The sequence below is a fragment of the Myotis myotis genome, unplaced genomic scaffold (genome assembly GCF_014108235.1).
Source record: "Myotis myotis isolate mMyoMyo1 unplaced genomic scaffold, mMyoMyo1.p scaffold_m19_p_10, whole genome shotgun sequence".
Taxonomy (NCBI): domain Eukaryota; kingdom Metazoa; phylum Chordata; class Mammalia; order Chiroptera; family Vespertilionidae; genus Myotis; species Myotis myotis.
In genome coordinates this window covers 69714364-69735469 of record NW_023416314.1, presented here as the reverse complement: position 1 = coordinate 69735469, position 21106 = coordinate 69714364, and the positions used below count along the sequence as shown (strand labels likewise).

Genomic DNA, 21106 nt, shown 5'->3' with positions numbered 1-21106 from the left:
CATATTCACATTTAGATCATATAGGTCCTCAGTGTTTGATGGATACAATGCGTTTTGTTTTGTTTTAATCCTTGCCCAAGGATATTTTTCCATTGATTTTCAGAGAGAGTGGAAGAGAGAGGGAAAGACAGAGAGAAATATCGATGTGAGAGAAACACATCGATTGCTTGCCTTCTACATGTTCTGGGACCAGGCCCCAGGCCAGGGAGGAGCCTGAGCCTGCAACCGAGGTACATGCCCTTAACCAGAATCGAACCCCCGACCCTTCAGTTCACAGGCCAAAGCTCTATCTACTGAGCCAAACTGGCTAGAGCGGATGCAATTCATTTTGTATTTGAAACATTAGGTATGATTCTTTTTGTATATTCTCTTCATTCTTTCAATAGTTTTTTCATGTTATGCTTACCACTGAGCTTTTCCAGGATTTTTGTTCAATTAATTTAAGAGCACATCTGTCTAAGTTTCATTTTTATAATAAGTGTTTATCTCATTTGTAGAATTCTACCTTGACTCTCCTACCACCCCATTTGAGGGCTCTTGCCTCTTTCTTGCTGACTTGTGTGTATTTTTTGCATCTTCTGAGCACTAAATAGATGTATTAAGCAAATTAACTTACATCTAATATTTCCCATGTTTAGCTAACTATGACCTTTTATGTCGTGGCAATCTATGAAGATATAAAAGTTATTTTTATCTCCACTGAATGAGTGAATATGTATAAAGTGTTTAAACCCATACGAGGCCACATAGCTTTATTATATACTAGAGGCCCAGTGCACAAAAATTCGTGCACTCGGGACGGGGGTCCCTCAGCCCGGCCTGTGCCCTCTTGCAGTCTGGGACTCCTCAGGTAATGTTCTGTTGGGGATCAGACCTAAGCTGGCAGTCAGACATCCCTCTGGGATGTCCCCCGGGGAGCAGGCCTAAGCCACAGACAGACATCCTTAGCACTGCCAAGAAGGCGGGAGAGGCTCCTGCCACCGCCACTGTGCTCACAGCCATCAGCCCTCTTGTGGCTGAGCAGAGCTCCCCCTGTGGGAGTGCACTGACCACCAGGAGGCAGCTCCTGCATTAAGCATCTGCCCCCTGGTGGTCAGTGCGCATCACAGCAACCAGTCATTCCTGGTTGTTCCGCCATTAGGGTCAATTTGCATATTACCCTTTTATTATATAGGATAAATAGCTTATGCATTAACTCATTTAATCCTCATAATAACACTATGAATTGTTACTTTGATTATCTTCATTTTACCAATTAAGAAACTGAAGCACAGAAAGCTTAAGTAATTTATGCCAATTACAGAGTGAGTGGGTAGTTGAGCCAGAATTTGGACCAGTCTTGCTCAGAGTTCATACTTAAGCATACTATTCTGCCTCCAGTGACCATGGAAGGGAAGTGATAGCTGGAATTGGAGTCAACTAGAGGACAGTCAGGGCTCCCAGCCCGAGGCATCAAGGAGCTCCCCATGTGTGTCCCACTCACCCACCCACCCAGCCTTGCTCAATAACAAAAACACCCAAGACACACCATAATATGCTGGAATAAACTGTCTTTTGAAGAACATGTGACAAAAGATAGCTAAGTTGGATCTGAGGCTGTTAAATACCCAAAGTCAATAGAAACCACATTGAGCCATACTTGGCGCTTTCAGGCCATAAAGTTAATCTTGAGTTTCCTGAAACAGATGTCCAGCTGGGTTTCCAGCTGTGCCAGGTCTTCAGTGGGAAGGTAAGGGGCAGTGATGCAGAGGTGACACAAAGTCCTCCTCAGAAAGACCTGAAGGATTTCAAGGGCTAGGTCACCACAATAGCTTCTTCCCACTGAGCTGTCCCGGTGCTCAGGCAGTCCAAGGCCTGCACTGGCTCTTTTCTCAAAGAAATCTCATGCACTTGAGGGAACTCCCAAGTTCCACACTGTCCAGAGCATTTTAGAAGCCAATGAAATAGGCAGCCACCATATCTATAAGCAGTTTTTCAAAATATCCTTTCACTTATCTATTTGTATATCTTGCTATACCACCTCACCAGACTTAGGGATCTTACAGAAAATAAGTGCGGTGGACTGCAAATGCCTCCTCTACCACCAACAGGTGGAGTCTAATTCTCCATCCTGAATGTAGGTTGATTGGCCATGTGATTTACTTTGGCCAACAGAACACTGGCTACCAGGGAAAGAGGGGTCTCAGTTTACTCACCTGCTAATTGGGATTATAGTACCAATATGATTCATGTGCTGGTTTATATGGTTGTTAGAATCTGACAAAATACTAATATAAAATGCCTAGCATAGTACCTAGCACATTAGGTGATCAACCAACATAGTCTCTTTCCCTATTTTTTTCATACTTATAAAGCTACAGTTGTCTCTCTGCTGACATTAACCACTGCCTATACCCCGAGGATGCAGCAATATGTAAAGGTCAGCACACTGACCACAGATACTACTTCTAGTTTTGTGACTTAGAACCAATCATTTAGCCTCTCTGTCAGTTTCTCATGGGCGAAATGAGGATAATATTTTCTGACCCTGATTCAGTGCCCAAGGGTAATGGGATGATTCATTCCATTTTAAAACCTAACTTAGGGCTTGATGAAGCTGTGTAGAAAATAAATAAAACACGAAAGGAAGGTCAAATGACTAATGTTGAAAGTCCCTTGGCACTCATGCCCTCAGTTGCCTGTGCTTTGCTGCCTCTCTCTTTTCCCCCTTGTTCCCACCCTAAGCCTGCAGCTCCTCAGCATGATCAGAAAGCCAAAACTCGGGATGAATATGTGGCAGGAAGCAGAGCTAGAAACGGGCCTAGGGAATGACACAGTCATAATTTATTGAGTACTCGCTCTGTGTTAGGCACTCTGCTATGTAACTGTCATGGGTTACCTCATCGAATCCTAATAATTTAATAAAGGAAATACTATTAGGTTTAGGCTGGTTGACCTCAAAGCTCACTAGTTTATCCTTTAGAGTACAATGTGTATTCAAGATCATTACAGCAAAGTGCTTAAGACAATAGGCTCTGGAGTCAAGGCCTGGTGTGAATGCCAGGTTGGCCATCACAGAATGACTTTGAGAAATCACTTAGTAATATCTAAGATATATTATATGTACATATGTAGGATTATATTATATATGTAATATTAATCATCTTATATAATGTAATATATGTGACATACACATAACATACAAATATAATACATTATATATAAATATAAATATCATTACATAATATAAGTACATAAATATATGTAATATGCCATAGTACATATTATATTATATAAATTATACATATGTAAATACATGTAATGTGCAATATATTGCATATGTAATAATAATATAACAATAATGTAGTATGTTATATATATGGTATTTATAGTAGATTCCCATATACCAAATCTGTTCTTAATGCTCACAACAGTCCCATGAGGAATATTATCCCCACGTTACTAATGGAGATAGTGAGACACAAGAGGTGAGGACACTTGTCCGAGATTACACAGCTAAGTAACTGGCAGAGCCAAGATTCTGAACTTGGCCAATCTAGTTCCAGGACCTATATCCTCAGCCATCACACCCAGCCTCCACTATGGGAAATGCTCAACTTCAGACCTGACTCTGCCATATTCTTAGGACCTGCTGCTGTTTTCTGGCTTCTCCAGTCTTGATGCCTGCCAAAGTCTAGGCGGCACAAATCAAATTGTTCCCAAACCCTCACCACACTCCACTCTGGGTGGGGGCATCACCAGGTGAGTCTAACAGCTCCTTCAGCGAGCATCCCACTAGACTAGGGCAGAGATGGAAAAGAAGCCAGGCTCTCTGCATACAGACAGCCCCAATCTCCATGAGTGGTTCTCTTAGGGTCCCCTCTTTTGGCTTAAAGTGCTGGGGTGGGGAGAGCAAGTGCCTTCTCTACAAATTTCTTCTGTAAAAAAATACACTGTTGCTGTCTCTGCATCTTAAGTTTCTTGAGATCTCTTTTATCAGCTCATCCCCCAGCTTCTGCAATGTCTTGCTGCTGGTGCTGGCATCTGGACGACGAAGAGCAAGCCCTGTGTGGGAGAACAGAAGCCCGGCGTCTCAAGAGGGAACAAATTCTGAGGAGTAATTTACATTTCACCGCTCAGCAGGTATCAGCCTGGCCTAGGGAACTCAGCCAAAACAGGAAACTCACTTGGGTTACCTCTTCCCTGTCCATCCTCCCACTCCCTTGCTGACTTCTCCAGGGAGCATTTCCTTAATAAATCACTTGTACATGAGTCTTTGGCTCAGGTTCTGCTTCTGGAAGAACTCAACGCAAAGAAGAATTTTTGGTTTGGTTTGTTTTAATGAATTTCTAGACTATTATTAAATGCTCTTGCTCAGAGTGGCAGGACTGGGTGGCTCTCTCTTAGCAAGTCTTGCATAGACATGATTGACAGTTCATTTTGCAGCGGGTGTGAGCATTTATCTACCCATGTCCTCGGCTTTCAGGGCCTCAGCTGAAGCTCCAAAAAAGAGCAGGATATATTTTGTGTAACCTCTCCTGTCATGTGGTATTTTTTCCCTCTCAGTATTGTCCAAAGTCTATGATAAAAGCAAACCTTTTTCTTTTCTCTCTTTTATGGCTGTGTTAGAGTGGAGCTTTCTCTTCAGCTCTGACGTATTCACTGGGGCGCTTATGCCTCAGCTGCCATGGAGATGACTTTGGAGAACTGACAGGCAGGGAAAATGTTTATAAAACAAACATCAGAACTAAGATACCTGGCTGCCACCTGGGAGCCTGACAGTGCCACACGGGGCTTTCTCCTCCACAGACTCTACTCAGTGTCTCTCATGCTAACAGGCTACACATCGGTTCCCCCCAGTCCTCTCAGGTTCGTTTCGCAGAGGCCAACAAATTCCTTCCCTGCGGGGTGAGCCGTGACCGTGACCGGGAGACCATAGCCTTCAAGTCCTGAACACGCAGGGGTCAGCAAGCGTGTGTGGTTGCTAAGAGCTGGAGGTGACCTCCCAGGGGCTCCTGCTGCCTCGCCCGTCCCACGCCGGCCTGTACTCTAACAGGAAGCTGTGACCTGGGGAATGAGGAAAGGTGAAGAAAGCATTTGGGGTCCAACTCTCCCCGGAACAGGCCTGTGTGAAGCTTCCTACTCTATGTCAGTGACATAAGCTGTCGGAAGAGCAGCCTGGAAGGATGCTTAGAGAAAAATCAGTGTTGAATACCACCCACTGGGAGAGCGCACAGGTTTAACATCTCACGGATCTGAGCTGGAAACGCCTAACTGGGATTGTACCTGAATCAAGTGTGAACCTCAGGTAAACTCTGTAACTTCTTAAACCTTGGTTTCTCCGTCTGAGCACTGCAGCGCCCGCCTGCAAAGGTTGCTCTGAAGATCTATGGGATAATCTATGTGGAATCATTTCACAGAACATGGGCGGACGTTTTGTATGTTCAGTAGAAGCAAGTTAGAATGACGTTTTTCAGACCCTTCCAGGTCACAGAGAAGCGTGTGAGATTTGGAAAGCAGAAGTAAAGCCGCAGCAATTGGCTGTCAAGGACTGTGTGGGCGCCAGGCTCCACTGCAGCTCACCCATATGATTTCTGATCTGTTGGCATCCCGGGTGTTGTCGGTTGGGCTCACTCTCCAGTTTCTTTGAGTCCCAGGCTGGAGCAAGACAGGACATAACAGCAAACACTCATGGAGTACTTATATGGAGACTGCATTTTTCTTGACAAAAACACTCTAAGGTATAGGTTCCATGATGGTACAGAGAAGTAGCTTGCTCAGGAACACTGACATATTCAATGGTAGAGCTGTGACTCAAATCCAGGAAATCTGAATGGAAATCTAAATTGTTAACCACTACTACACAATTCAGAAAATGGATGGTTATAGGAATTCATGATAAAAGGAAAAATGTGAGCTGTGGTTAACAATGGAAATACATTTCATAAAGGATATTTATTGTGTTTTTAACTGGGCTTTAAAGAATGAAAAGCATAAATGATCGATATGGAAAGGAGAGAGGAATTCTAGGAAGGAGAGGATCTGAATAAAGGGAAGATATGAACACAACAGTACGGTATGGGGAAAGGATGGATAAAGAGCTTATATTGATTTTTTAATTCTAGGGAAACAGAGAAAATATATATAAGATTCGATGTGTACCATCACATCCTTATTCCATAATTATTATTTCAGAACACATTGGTACTGGGGCAGCTAACAAGGAAAACCTCTATGAATCGCCCCATCTCTGTAAACAAAGAGGAGCCTCACAGAGTATATTTTGGTATGTAGCTAGTGGTTAAGAGCTTTCGAATCTGATAAGTTGGGTTCAAAACGCAATTCTGCGACTTACTAGTTATGTGATGGCAGGCAAGTTATGTAACATCTCTGAGGCTGTTTCCTCATCTGTACAATGGAGTTAAGAATCTCTAAGTCACCCAGCTGGCGTGGCTCAGTGGTTGTGCATCGACGTATGAACCAGGAGGTCATGGTTCCAGTTAGGAAATATGCCCAGGTTGCTGGCTCAATCCCCAGTGTAGGGCAGCCAATCAATGATTCTCTCTCATCATTGATGTTTCTATCTCTCTCTCCCTCTCCCTTCCTCTCTGAAATCAATAAAATGTTTTTTTTAATCTCTAAATCATGGCATGGCTTTCCAGTTCACTAGTAAATGAGGTCACTTATGTATGTGCTTAGCAGAGTTCCTGACATAAGTACATCCCCAATAAATGGCCAACCCTATCAGTAATATTCTTAGTATAAGAATAGAGCAAGAACAAAGGAGCATACTTCTTGGTGCTGCAAAGATCCAGGCCATTTGGCTGGATCACCAGTGGTTCTCAACCTTCCTAATGCCACGACCCTTTAATACAGTTCCTCATGTTGTGGTGACCCCTAAGCATAAAATTATTTTCATTGCTATTTCATAACTGTAATTTTGCTACTGTTATGAATCATAATGTAAATATCTAATATGCAGGATGTGTTTTCATTGTTACAAATTGAACATAATTAAAGCATAGTGATTAATCACAAAAACAATATGTAATTATATATGTGTTTTCTGATGGTCTTAGGCAACCCCTGTGAAAGGGTTGTTCAACCCCCCAAGGGGTCGCGACCCACAGGTTGAGAACCACTGATCTAAGCAGTCAATCCCCCTGGAAGGTGGGAAAAAGAGCCATCAAAGCCAATGGAAACCATCTATCATATCACTTTCCCTTTACAAGCCAAATGCAGTTAAGTTTTTCAGCCTTGAATAAGGATGTTCAATCTGCTGGTAATTTGATTCTAATTAGAACTTCCATCCACAATGCTGGAATGGCAAGGGGTGGGGGGTGAGACAGAATGAAACAGCAATTAACCTTTGGTTCTGAGCTTTATTTGCTCCTACCCAACCCAGGTCAGTTGCCATAGAGATTATACTTACGTGATCTGCAGATGCAACAAAAGCCGCCTGGAGGCTCTGAACTGGCCTCCTCTCAGTGTGGCTTCAGGATAATTAAAAATCTGCTGAGAGAGAATTGAAAGTTGATCTGAAACTCTAATCCAGAGCTGACTTGAATGGAAGTGGAATGGAAGGAGGGGATGGCAAGAAGGACCCGGAGTCGGAGGGAAAAATTAAAGAACACGCACTGCTTTGCCTAACTTTGAAAGAAAACACATCTCTTTCATCCACAACTTTCCAGAGTCTGACTATCTGCAGCTTAGATAGACTGATCTGATGAGGAGGAGGCAATGGTTTGTTGCTTCTGTTAGAAGTGGACTTTCTAGTTTCAGATTGTGACCCAGCCTCCCTTAGCCAGGGAAGCTCAAAGAGAGAAGAGATTAGCTCCAATCTACTCTAGTTTCTAGAAAAGAGGGTGAAGATGAGGTCAACAAGCAGTGCCAGTGGGTAGCATGCAGATTTCTTGGTTCAGGACCAATAGCATGGGAATAGCTGCCGAGTCCATGACATCCAGTGTGAACAAACTAGAGGCCAACAGGATGGCCTTGGAATATCACCTCTCTCCAGGAAATCCATTTCCCATTTGCCTAGAGCAGTGGTTCTCAACCTTCTGGCCCTTTAGATACAGTTCCTCATGTTGTGACCCAACCATAAAATTATTTTCGTTGCTATTTCATAACTGTAATGTTGCTACTGTTATGAATCGTCATGTAAATATCTGATATGCAGGATGGTCTTAGGCGACCCCTGTGAAAGGGTCGTTCGACCGCCAAAGGGGTCGCGACCCACAGGTTGAGAACCACTGGCCTAGTGGATTCCTTCATAGTCAGATCTAACTAGGTCTACATCTGTCTCCAATACCCCACTAGATCCTTACCCCTTTCATTCTTTTGGACTCAGCACTCACAAAATCAACGTCAGGCAGATAATTAAGTTATTTCCCCCTCCAAGTCAAAGAGCTGTTAATTAACCAAGACAGTGCTAATCACTATTAGGGAACAAGCTAGCATCTGACTTAAGTGGATTCTAATTAAAACTTGAGTAGTATCTCCTAGAGCAGTGACTTTGAAAGTTGTTTTTCTTTCATGCACAAGATGTATGACACCCGTAGAGGAGGCAACATCCCCTAGGGGTCCTTCATAAATGCCCCCTCCTCAGTGAAGCCTTCTCTGACCACTCCCTGTGGAGTAGCCCCCGCCCCCCATCATTCCTGATCACATCATCCTGTTATAAGTCCTCCATAGAACTGATTACTTGCTGGAATAATCTTCTTTATCTGTTTGCTATTATTTTCTATAAGCTTCCTAAGAGCAGGGAACCTGGTGCCTTGCTTTTAAGTATATCTCCAGTGCCTCAGTGACCAGACAGAGAAAATACTCGGTGTGAGTTTGTTCACTAAATAAATGAATGTTCCCACAGACTTAGTTTATGTGCAACTTAGAGCAAACCAATGATCATTCCACCCCTTTCTTTCCCTCTTTAGAAAGTATTTCAGAATGTGTGACTAAGAGTGACAGAATTATTGAACTATTCATTCTTTCAACAAATAGTTATTGAATGTTTACTACATGTCAGGTCCTGTGCTAGCTGCTGGCGGTAAAATAATAAATAAGTTAGACAAGACCCTGGCCTTCAGATGGTTCTGTTATACAGGAGACAATAACTGTTGTTTATTGATATGCAAATAAAAAGTAAGATCTCATCACTGATGATGGTGCTCATTGCTATGGAGGGAACCAATGGGGTGATGTGATGGAAAGTGACCAGGGCAGCAAGTGTGGGCAGCTATTTCAGCTCAGATAGAGAAACTGAAACTCAAAGAATCAAGTCAGTCAAGTTCAAGTAGTGCTTGGCTATTTTTTATCTCTTTAGATTGTGAGTTCTATCTCCTCAGATCTCAACATCCATCTCATCATATTCTCCCCTATAATCCAAATAGCACAGTGAAGAGTATAAGGGTAGTCAGGGGGTACTCAATAAATGTTTTTTGAATAAATAAATGAAGTAGGTAATATTCTCCCATGAGGGAACATTCAAGAGCCCATGTGTAAAGGGTTGGGATAAAGGAATTGTAGGCACAGGAAACAGAAAACACAAAATCCCAGAAATGGCAAAGAACTCAGTACTTTCTACAGCTCAGGAGTAGTGGTCCAGGGAGAGAGAAAAAGATGTGAGTGGAAAGGTGTGTTCATTTTATGCAGGGCCTTAAGGATCAGAAAGGGATTTGCATTTTATTTTTAGTACAATGGCAAGGCACCAGCAGATTTAAGCTGGAGAATGACACAATGTGATTTACATGTTAAGAAAATTACTCTGACTGCTGGGCGGAGAATGAAAACAGGGGCAAGACTAGATGTGAAAGAGGGTAAGGAGGCCGCTACAGTTAGATGGTGGCTTGTGCTTGTCCTTGGCTGGTTACAAAGGCAAACAAGAAAAGTAGTGATAAACCCATCTTACTGTCATGTTTTTATTACATTTTTAAATAAACCATTTGCAAGTCTGTGTTCTTCATTATAGTAACAAAACCTGAATCATACCAATTAGGACATGCAAGCATGCCATCCATGATGTAATGATTGGGAATTGCTGTAGTGGAGAAATTTACCTGAAAAGGGCAGGCTGAGATGAGGCCTAGGAAGACCAGGGTTTATGCACATGAACTTTTGGTCCTATAGGCACCACTGCTTTGGTGTCCCCTCCTTACCTGTATTGGATTTGTCATCTCTCACCACCACGGGTCAACCTGGGACCTGACCTCAGCAATGTCGCTTTGACTGAGTCCCTTCAGAGCAGAGTCCATGGCTGCTGGGTTAGTTAGCACCCTGCTTCCACTGTCAGCACTCTCAAGTGATCAGTGAGTCACTAGGGATCCACTCACATTGAGACAGAGGTAGGAGTGGGCAGTGCTTCACCGTTGAAGTCATCTGTCTCCTAGGATTGCCCAGGCCACTGAGTTTCAATCTAGTTGCACAGTTAGAATCACTGGTACCTTTAAAAAATAATAATATTGTAGAGATAAGAATCTCTGGGTTCAGAGATCATTATGCTTTTAAATCTCCGCAAGTGATGCTAATGGATTGAGAACCACAGGTCCTACCTAACTATTTTATCACAGCCTATAGGACCCTGCGGGACCTCCTGCTCCCCAATTCTCAATCCTATGTTAGACTTTGACAAAAAAATACATTCCAGCAAACTCTAACAACTACCATTTATTTGGTGCTCAGTTGATACCCAACAAGGTGATCATTATTTTACCAACATTATGTCATTTCACTCTTATAACCATCCTCTGAATCTGAAAAAAAAAAAAAAAAAAAAAAAAAACCTCTGGCCCAAAGAAGTAGGATAACATGCCCAAGATCACTAGCTAGTAAGAGAGGTCAGGGTCCACACCCAGGTCTTATGATTCCACACAGCCCATGCTTTCATCACTAAGAAATTATAACACTGTCCCTTAGAGAAACCAAGGTTTTAATCCCATACCTTTGCCTTACTAGCTGTGTGATATAGAGTGAGTTACTCAACCTCTCTGAATTCTAGGTTCCTCTCTGTAAAGAATTTTTGCCAATAGCAGCCCTCCTATCACCCACACTGTTTCTGGAGTATTATCCTATATAATAAAAGCCTAATATGCTAAGTGTCCCCGTCTGGTCAGCCATTCAATCAATCAAAGAGTAATAAGCTAATGATATGCTAAGGCTGCTCAACCACTCGCTATGATGTGCACTGACCACCAGGGGGCAGACACTCCAGCTGGTAGGTTAGCTTACTGCTGGGGTCCAGCCGATGGGGACTGAGCTAGACAGGCCAGACACGCCCTGGAGCCCTCCTGCATCCCTCCCCGGCCCCGATCGTGCACTGGTGGGGTTCCTTGGCCTGGCCTATGCCCTCTCGCAATCCAGGCTGAGGGACCCCCTCCCCTGAGTGCACAATTTTATGCACCGGGCCTCTAATTAGTTATAAAAAGCATTGATCCTGTTGCTACTTGCCTTGGTCTCTAACTGCCATGACCATCTCACCATAGGAGCCTTCAAATCTTAGCAAGGACTCCCAGCAACTAGTTCAGAGCTTGGCCCAAATTAAGCAGTCAATGTCCATTGAACTGACTGATATGGCCTCCCACTGGGATATGACACATAATTTGGAAATTTGGGTTGTGCTCCGTCATTCAGCCAAAATCTCCCATAAGAGCCACATTGATCTCTCCTATCAGGTGACCATGGGTACTCAGTGGAAAACTGCAAAGGGCAAGTTGCCTGTGCAACCCTCATGACTCATTTAGGAGGACTGACTATATTTACATGACTTTGCATATATTATACAGCAATCAATGATATATGTATTCAAGGCAAAGAAGTTGTAGATGTAGAACACCAAAGAGTATTTTCCCACAACATGTAATGAAGGTGTTAGAAAATCATGCAATTCTACAGTGCATTGCAGCCAAAGTTGGGGCTTCCATATGATCAAAAAGTGACTCTTGTCAGCATGAAAAGGAGCATAAGCCTAGGTCCGAGTTAAAGATCAAAAATCAAGAAATTTAATCAGTATTTCTTGTCTCCACTCCTACCTTTCACTATTATGAAACCTGAAGGGTAGAGGAGAGGAAGACACAGGGCTCACTTTTTCACTCAAGACCCCTTGGGAAGCTCTAAGAGAATAACTTTAATTTTAATGACCTTTGCATTACAGGAAATCAACCATTCCTTCAATCCCAGAAGAGAATTTTTATTAAAAGATCTTTGTGAGATGGCAAGTGCTTACTACAATAATAATAATTTTATAATACTGATTCTTGTGTTCATTTATTTATTCATTCAACAATTATTTACTGAGTACCCTTCTACCCTTCCCTGTGCTGTTAGGATTATAGGGGAGAATATGATGAGATCTCTACTGATCCAGAACTCACAATCCAAAGAGACAGAAAACAACCAAACACTACATGAACTTGAGTGACTTTCTTCTTTTAGTCTCAGTTTCTCTATCTGAAAAATGAAGTATAAAATTCCAATTTTCCATGGTTGGTGTAATAAATTATAACAGTGCCAGTGTGGCTTTTGGCACACAGGTGATCCTCAATGAATGAGAGTTACCACAGTTATCATTGCTATAAGGGAATATAATGAAGGCAATATGGAATCACAGAGAACACATACTCTTTGAAACTGTTCGGGGGTGGGGGGTAGAATAAAGGCATCAAGTCACCAAGTCGACACCATACTTCAGGGTTTTACAGCATCACTGCTTATGTACCACTTAGCAGCTCATGGATGCCTATTAACTTGTCACTTGGAGACCTCTGCTCAGGGCTCTGTGTCCCTTTCTGTCCACAGTGACATCTGACATCTAACTCTTCACTTTCCTGGTGGACCTGGGATGTCTGCTAAGGAGAAAAACAGAGGAACATTGAGAGCACATAACTATTAAAATTAATTGCTCACAAACATTAGAATCCAGACATCCATTGCAGTCATGAAATATGGATAAGGATTTTCTGAAAGCCATTTATATTAAATTACTTTTATAATAGTATTTAACTTTTAAGCATTAAATATTTAGTACTCCTTTTTGTCATTTGCAAAGAAATTTCCAGCTGTTTCGTAGCTGGAGGAATCTATGCCCATCCTGTCTTGAGGGCCTACAGGGTTGAACATCAGACCAACAGCTTTTAGAATTGAGACCAGCAGACATCAGTGACTCCAAATCAGCCAACTCTCATTCATTCAACAAAAATTTGCTGAAACCCTTGGTGTTCCAGATATGGGGATATAAACATATATAAAGCATGATCTCTGAACTAAAAAAACTAGCAAGACAGACACAAAAATATTTACAATGTGTTGCCTATATTTCCCCTACTGTCATCTCCAACAAAATCACTTAATAGCTTTTGAAATGCATCTTAACTCTTTCTCAACTCCATATCTTTGCCATTTACTTCTGCCTTAACAGCTCCCTTCTGCCCAGCCATCTCCCAATTCTCCTTATGGACATACTTCAACTGATACTGGTAACAGCACTTTCAGGGGGCTTTCCTGGGCACCACCTGCAATCTGATTTACTAGTAGATGCCTGTCCTACTAACCCTCAATCCACCCTGTGCATTCTTCAGTCATAACACCAATCACTCTACTCTGCAAATGCTGATTCACTTAAGTCTCCCCTGGCAGCCTGTGAGTTATTGGCATCAAATTCATCATTTTATCCCTGATGTCCTCTGCAGTGCCTGACACAGAGTAGGAGTTCAATAAACTTTTTCCAAGTCAATAAATTAATTGAGTAATTAATTTAATATCAATGTTATCATAGATAGATTTACTAGGTATAATGCTAGTATATACAACTAACTGCCTGTAGGGCATGAGGAAGAGGGATGCTATCAAAGAATACTTATAAGTGATCATTACAATTAAGCAAATTCCTGGAAATACCAGGTATATTATAATTATGGCCATTAAAAACTAAAATTACATAATTATCATTGTGCTCTCAAACTACTACTTCAAATATTTTCATATCTAATTAGCATTGCATGGCCTCTGGTCTTGTCCTTACTGTATCATCTATCACATTGCCATCACTATATCCACTAACACCATCTTGAACATCAAAGAACCATCATGAACAAAGAAAAGAAGAAATGGTCTTTTTCCCATTTCCTACATACTTTAGATAGTGTGAAGTCCCCTAACTATTAGCCTTCTGCTAAGGTATACAGAAAGAATTCCAACCAGGCACCTGTCTTAATCCTAGTTGTCTCATAGGAAAGTCAACATCCCAACTCTGATTTCAATCCATAAGCTTATTAAAGCCACCCTGTTATGGATAAAACTCTTAATCTACAAGATATTATAGCAACAACAGGATTCAGAGAGACACCAATTACCTCCTGACTCCATTTCAACCCCTCAGAGAGTTTTTCAAAAGACAGGGTTGAAGAAGTTCCGGGATCCTCTAGCCCTAAATTACGTAGACTCCTGTGATTATCATTACCTAATACAACCTCAGTTTGAGCCACCACAAAATAAAGTTGATGATTGATGATTCAGTAAATTGGATTAGAAATCTAACTGTTACTATTTCTAGGAAAAGTATTTTATGTGACGAGAGAGAGAGAGAGAGAGAGAGAGAGAGAGAGAGAGAGAGAGAGAGAGAGAGAGAGAGAATAGGGGCCAATCTCTACACACAGGGACGGGACCTCTGTTGACTTTCTCTGTAACTTTGGGTTCATTTGGCTTGCAAGATGCTGGAATCCCCTTTAAGCACACCCAAAGGAGGTTACCCACCCCATGCCATATATGCAGGCCTTGCTCCATCTGTAAACCCCTTTGACCTGTACTTGAAACAAACCTGCTGTGTCTTCTTGAATTTTTAAGATAAAAGTGTTGGCATAATAGAACAAAAAAATGTCTAAACACAAGTTTACGAGTTGTCTATGTAACAGTATGGGCAGGTGAATGGGTTGTCAGTGGGAACAGGGGTAAAGTCCTGCTCCACACAGTCATTTAGGGAACTACACTGACAGAAACTGCCATTGGTCCCATGTGCATTCTGTCACCCCAGGGAAAATCTCCATTACAACTAGCTACAAAGACAAGAACACCTGAAAAAAAGGCACATCACTTCTGCTCATCTTCCATTAGGTAGAACTTAGTCACGTGGCCACATCTATCTGCAAGGGAGGCTGGGAATGTCATCTATTGGTGTGCTCCAAAAGTAGAGAGGAACACAGATTTTGGTAAACACCTATTAATGGAAAACACCTTGAATTTTTTTTAAAGAGTATTCATGCAACAATAGCAGACCTAGGACCGCAAGGGCAAGAACACAGTAGATCTGAATTCAAACCCTGGCACTCCTCCTGCCCACTCCTCTCTGAGGCTTAGGTTCTTCATCCCCCAAACAGAGATAAATATCTATGTAGGATTAACTGAGCTCATGAGTGTAAAACACCTATCACAGTGCCTGGCGCATACAATAGTAAGCATTCAACAAATGTAGTGATGCTGGTGGCAATTTGCAGGTAGGGACTGTTCATGGGTAAGAGATGATCCTTTTGTGATATGGAAAAAAAGTAAGTGCCAGACTCTAACCTGTGATGGAGGAATTAGTCACCAGTTCAGTTCACGATTTTCTTCTCCCCACCTCGGCACTTGTTCCCATGGGCCCCACTCCATCTGCGTGGGAATGCTTAGCGTTTGCTCATGGACCAAACATCCCATCCCTATCAGAGAGTGCTCCTGTTCAGCCTTTAACTGCAGCCCAGGCAAGCCGCTGGGATCATTCTGCCTGTCACAGCACAGAAAAGTCCAACCATCATATGCTGACGGCATTGCACCCACCACTGGGTGCACAAATGCACACTGGCTGGAAGGAAGGCTGATTGCCCAGCAAGTCCATTTGTTCTTTGCTTTAGAGTGATCAATCATTTACTCAGATTTCAGTGAAATGGCCTGAAACGGGGAAGGGGAAAAAAGAGCCCAGAGCTGGGGCACCACCGATTAGAGACGAGTCTCAGCAGTGGAACCGAGCAGGCAGGCACGTCAGGAGCAGCAAAGCCCTCGGGCTCTGGGTTTCTCAGTCAGGAGATGAGGGGATGCAGCAAGATTGAGACTCTAGGGATCTACTGCTCTGGCTTCTGCTGAATTTCAGATGCAGTCACTTGCCAAAGCACTTTTTCAGTTCAAGGTCATTCCTGGAGTCCCACCCTCAACTTCTGGAGCACCAGCCCCTCCAGTTCATTTCAGGCAGCTCTCCTTCAGCAACTACCAATACATGCGTATCAAAAACCTTTTACCCATTAAGGAACTGTACCATAAGTAACTTATCCTAAGGAAGTAATCCTGAATATGGACAAAGATGCACAAAGATGCCCACCAGCAATGCTATAATAACAAAACAGTGGAAACATCCTCTACAATTGGTTGGAATTCTATTGCCAGGCCAACAGCAAGGAATGTATTTAGAGTATGGAACACCAAAATGTTAAAGTACATGTTTACCATAAATTTATGATAAAGGAAGCTCTGTAGACTATTCTGTTAAGTGATAGGAGTAAGGAACAACAGCAGTATGAATACAGCCCTGTAAGAAATAAATAAACAGAACTAAGATTATGTAAGATATTGTCATTACTGGGTGAAAGGTACAAGAAAATCGCCATCATTTTTGCAACTTCTTGTAAAGTTATCTTAAAATAAAAATTATTTTTTTAAATATCAGAAGCAATTGTGCATGAGGAGGTAGCATAAAATAATGGCTTTAACAAAAATAAGCACAGAGGATCAGTTATGCAAGGGATTTTAAATCCAATCCACTCTTCATTGAATCTCTGCTTTGCCTCCCTGTTTCATCTGAGAATTCTTTCCCAATTCCCAGAGGCATCGAAGAATTCTGTCAGCCATCTTCCCCTATGTGCCTTGGGCAGCCATTAAAAATCGTGACCATACAGAATCATTAAGAGCACTATTTTGCTCACCTCTCTCATAAGACTTCTAGTTTCTTGAGAGCTGTGCCATGTTCACTCCTGCTCCCCTAGAGTATGGTATGTGTCTAAAATAGTGCCTTAATATTTGTTGAATTATTGAATGAATGAATGAATGAATGAGCAAGTAAATGCTGTGCTCAGGTTTCACTGAAAGAGGTCCAAATATTTCCAAAATAGCTTCTTCCCCAGACCAACTACGAGGTCTCCTGATCAACAGCTACTTCCATTGAAGTCGAATAGGACAGAGTGATCAGGAGAAGTTGGGGGGGGGGGGGGGAGTAGCCAGAGCCAGCTTCTCACAGCTTAAATCAGGGTTCTCAAACTGACAGTCCACACACTATACAGCCCACAGAAGTGGTTTGTTTGGCCAGAAAGTGTTTTTAAAAACTAGGACATTTCACAAGAAATCCCGCTCTATACTTTCTCCTGAACTATCAGAGAATTAGTTGACCCTGGCAGCTAATGTGCATTCCCACCTGGCTACAATGGCCGGAGCTGGAGCTGTTGCCCACCCCCACCCTCCCCCCCCCGAGAAAGCACAGTGTGCTCTTCAGTCTGCCATAGTCCCCACCAGTCCCTATTGTATGCACCCAGCTCCCCTCTCCCAGTAATGCTTCCTGCCTGACCGCTGTGGGCACTTAAGTTTGCAACCAGTGGCTTAAACAACGTGTTTGGCTTAAGGAGTTAAAATGCCTATGTGTGTTCATTCTTTGCACCAAAGAATTAAAGGATTTCTTCAGCTCCATTTCCCTCCAGGGTAGGGAAGTTTAATAAAATTCTGCTACTGCTGCATGGATTTAGCTCCAGGATGCTAGGGGCCAGGGCAGAGGAGTAGCTAGGTGTGACACAAGTAGACCTTCTGGAAGTGTGACCCTCTGCCCCACCAGGCTGAGATAAGCTTATCGGTGAGACTGTTTCCACAAGGTGAGGAAGGACCTGAACACACACCAAGCCAAAACATTCGAGCCGGAATTCCTGAGCAGGTCTGCAGGACAAGCAGCTGTCTCATGAAGCTTTAGCTGCACTCACTGGCTGGCTATAAATTAAGTTCCAAGAAGTCCGCAAAGCTACCTAAGCTTTCAGGCACCAGATGAAAGAGGAAGAGGAACTTAGGCCCATGCTTAGCAGAGCCCCTGGAAAGGAGTCAGGACCTGTGTTAAGGAGCTCGGCCAGGAAAGGGGTTAAATGCCACTCCCAAAGCTCATCCCCAGTGGTCCGTTTCTCACTTCGTCGGAAGTTGGAATCCTTGACCATTGTGTATATTTTTCAAATGATTCGGGATTCAAAAGGAGGGATCCGATCAACTGACCACTAAAATCCCACACCAAATGTTCCCCGTATATCTCCAAAGGGTCCTTGTAAGGATCCGAAAAGATAATGGATGAAATAGTCCTTGCTTCTCCATCACTTCTCCGTAGAAGAAGGTGGATTTCTTAGGCAGTAATCAACCAGGGTCCCAGGCAAAATGAACACTTCTTATTCCAGGGATTCTCTTAGAAAGGCAACCTCATGTTTCATTTATGAGTTACAGTAATTACTTAATTAGCGTGGCACTTTCACCGCCCTGGTTCTGCTGCTGTATGCTGAGCCTCAGAATTCTAATGGGAATTTCTCCTCCAGTCAGGTTCACGCCTGGCCTTTCAAGAAAATGCTCAAACTGGCTTTTTCACTCACTCAGTTTTTTACTAAAGGGAGGAGAAAAGCAGAGCCGAAGTGAAACTGTTGATTGAAAAGCACAGGGGGGAAAGAAGAGTTGCCTAATGGTTAGAGACTGAATCATTGCTCTGTCTACACTAACTATCATGGTCAGTTCAAGCTGCTAGAATGGAATACCATAGGCTAGGTGACTTATAAACAGCTGAACTGTGTTTCTTATGGTTCTGGAGGCTGGGAAGATGGTTCATAGTTGGCTAGCTGCACTTGCATCTTCACAGGGCACAAAATCACAAGGGAGCAATCATGGCTTAATCACCTCCCAGAGGCCCCCACTTCTTAATACCATCACATTGGGGTTAGGATTTCAACATATCAATCTTGGGGGGGGGGGGAGACAAACATTTAGTCCATAACATGGACTGTGACTGGGCATTTGGTTTAATTTTACTGAACCTCTGTTTTCCAGCCCATAAAATGGGGATAACAGTAGAATCTCTCTTCTCTAGTGGTGTGAGGATTCAATGAGATGCTGTGTGTCCAGCACCTAGAACACGTGGTTCATTCAATTAATTTAGAAGCTGTTTGAATTTTCGATTAGCAGCTAAGAGCTGGACAATATACTTGTCTTCTCTGAGCTTCAGCTTCCTCCTTGGAAAACAGAAATAATAAAATATATCCACAGAAGGGTTGTCATGAGAACTGGAAAGAGACTAGTATCATATCTAGCACTCAGAAGGTACTCCACAAATATAGCTCTTAAAGTGATCATAAAACGTTGAGGAAATTAAATATAGATCTTCATCAGGATGAGCTTTTTAAAAGTCTCTGTTCATTGTATGCAGGTATGCATAACCCATGGACTTAGACAATAGGGTGGTGAAGACCTGGGTTGGAGGGTGGGGCGGGCTAGAAGAGGTCAATCAAGGAGAAAGGGAGATATATGTAATACTTTCAACAGTAATTTTTAAAAATTGAAAAATAAAAATCTCTGTTCAGCTCTTTCTCTTCGATGAGGAGCAGCATCCCCAGCAGACACAGAACGGCAGCTCTTTGTGAAGACCCTGACTGGCAAGATCATCGCCCTGGAGGTGGAGCCCAGGGACCCCACTGACAATGCCAAAGCTAAACTCCAAGACAGGGAGGGCCTCCCGCCTGACCAGCAGCGTCTGGTTTCTGTGGGCAAACAGCTGGAGGATGGACGCACATTCAGACTACAATATTCAGAAAGAATTCGCCCTTGGCACTTGGCACTTCCTTTGCGGAGGCATCGTGAGCCCTCCCTCCGCCAGTTCGCCCAGAAGTACAAGGTGATCTGTGCAGGTGTTCCGCCCACCTGGGCCCCTGTGCTATCAACTGCCATGAAGTGCAGCCACACCAACTATCTGTGCTTTTAGAACAGGGTTAAATAAGGCCCTTCCACCACCTTCTCCTCCAGCCTGCAGGGCAGTCCTCTACCTGAACCCCTGGCCCTGGGGCCTCAATAGTCCCCCTTTTGTTGACTGAAGCAGGATACATACATACATACATACATACATACATACATACATAAATGCCTCTGTTCAACAATCAGCTTTTCAAGAGAAGCAACTGTGTCTCTTTCCATCTCTGCACTCCCCATGCCTGATGCCTGCAACACAGTACGCGCTCAGCATAATACCGAATTTAAGCGAACTGGGTGAACTCCCTAGTCCCTCCATCAGCCTTGACTATACAAGTCAGCTATTGTAAATTTTCAGGCAGCAAAGAAAACATTCAGTAAGATATTGTTTCTAAACTCCTGTGTAGCCTTCCTCTGAATGTGGTTAAAAATAATGTAATTTCTTCTTGGAGTATATGGGCAAAAAAAGGCCTCAGACCTTTCATCAGTTCCACAGAATTCCCTCTGCCCAGGATCCCTTCTCCAGCCCACCTTTAATCCCCCATCTGCTCCTCCTTTCATACCTCAACCTGAATAAATTCTTTCCTGGTTACTCCATGAGCCCACACATGCTCACTGACCTCAGGACTCACAGAATCAAGGCATCATAGAAGCAAGGTAAAGTCTTATGAGTATTTTAACTGTCCTCTAGAACATGAGGCCCTCTGCAAACACTCCTGCTAAGTATTCATTCAGATCGCTCCTTAAACACCTCGGATGACAAGAAACTCACCCCCACCCCACCCCCACTCACCTTTGGTCCAACTCACCTTTGGTCAACTCTGTTAGAAACTTACACTTAGTCCAAACCTTTCTCGCCATAGCTTCTACCAGTTCCTTGGCTGTGGCTTTGCCTTTTGCAGGCTCACAGTATGGGATGACTCTGCCTTCAATATTACAAACTTTGAATTTAGCTTAGGGTGCATGTATATCCTATCCTCACAGCCAGATTAAAAGTTTCTAGCAGGCAGTCACCATGTTTTATGTTCTTTGTGCCCAATAGGTGCTTTAATAAATAAATGTTGGGAACACTTGCTTGCTATGTTGCCTACTTGTTCTTGGTCAGACTCATTCCAGTGGAGCCACCATAAACAATTTTTTTCTCCTTAAG

At 42.9% G+C, this 21106-nt stretch overlaps 1 protein-coding gene across 1 annotated transcript; it reads left to right on the top strand.

The window, feature by feature from the left end:
• The first annotated feature begins 9760 nt into the window (after positions 1 to 9760).
• On the top strand, positions 9761 to 19972 carry LOC118665501 (ubiquitin-like). The gene is made up of 2 exons (XM_036326947.1): positions 9761 to 9794; positions 19593 to 19972. The coding sequence occupies exons 1-2, from the start codon at positions 9761 to 9763 to the stop codon at positions 19970 to 19972; spliced, it is 414 nt and encodes a 137-aa protein (XP_036182840.1).
• Positions 19973 to 21106: the final 1134 nt, after the last annotated feature.

Excerpts from the sequence above, each read along its gene's own strand:
- LOC118665501 (XM_036326947.1), top strand. The coding sequence starts at position 9,761 with ATGAAAACAGGGGCAAGACTAGATGTGAAAGAGG. Across the intron at positions 9,795-19,592 it reads AAGACTAGATGTGAAAGAGG|GAGCAGCATCCCCAGCAGAC; the intron begins GTAAGGAGGCCG and ends CTCTTCGATGAG.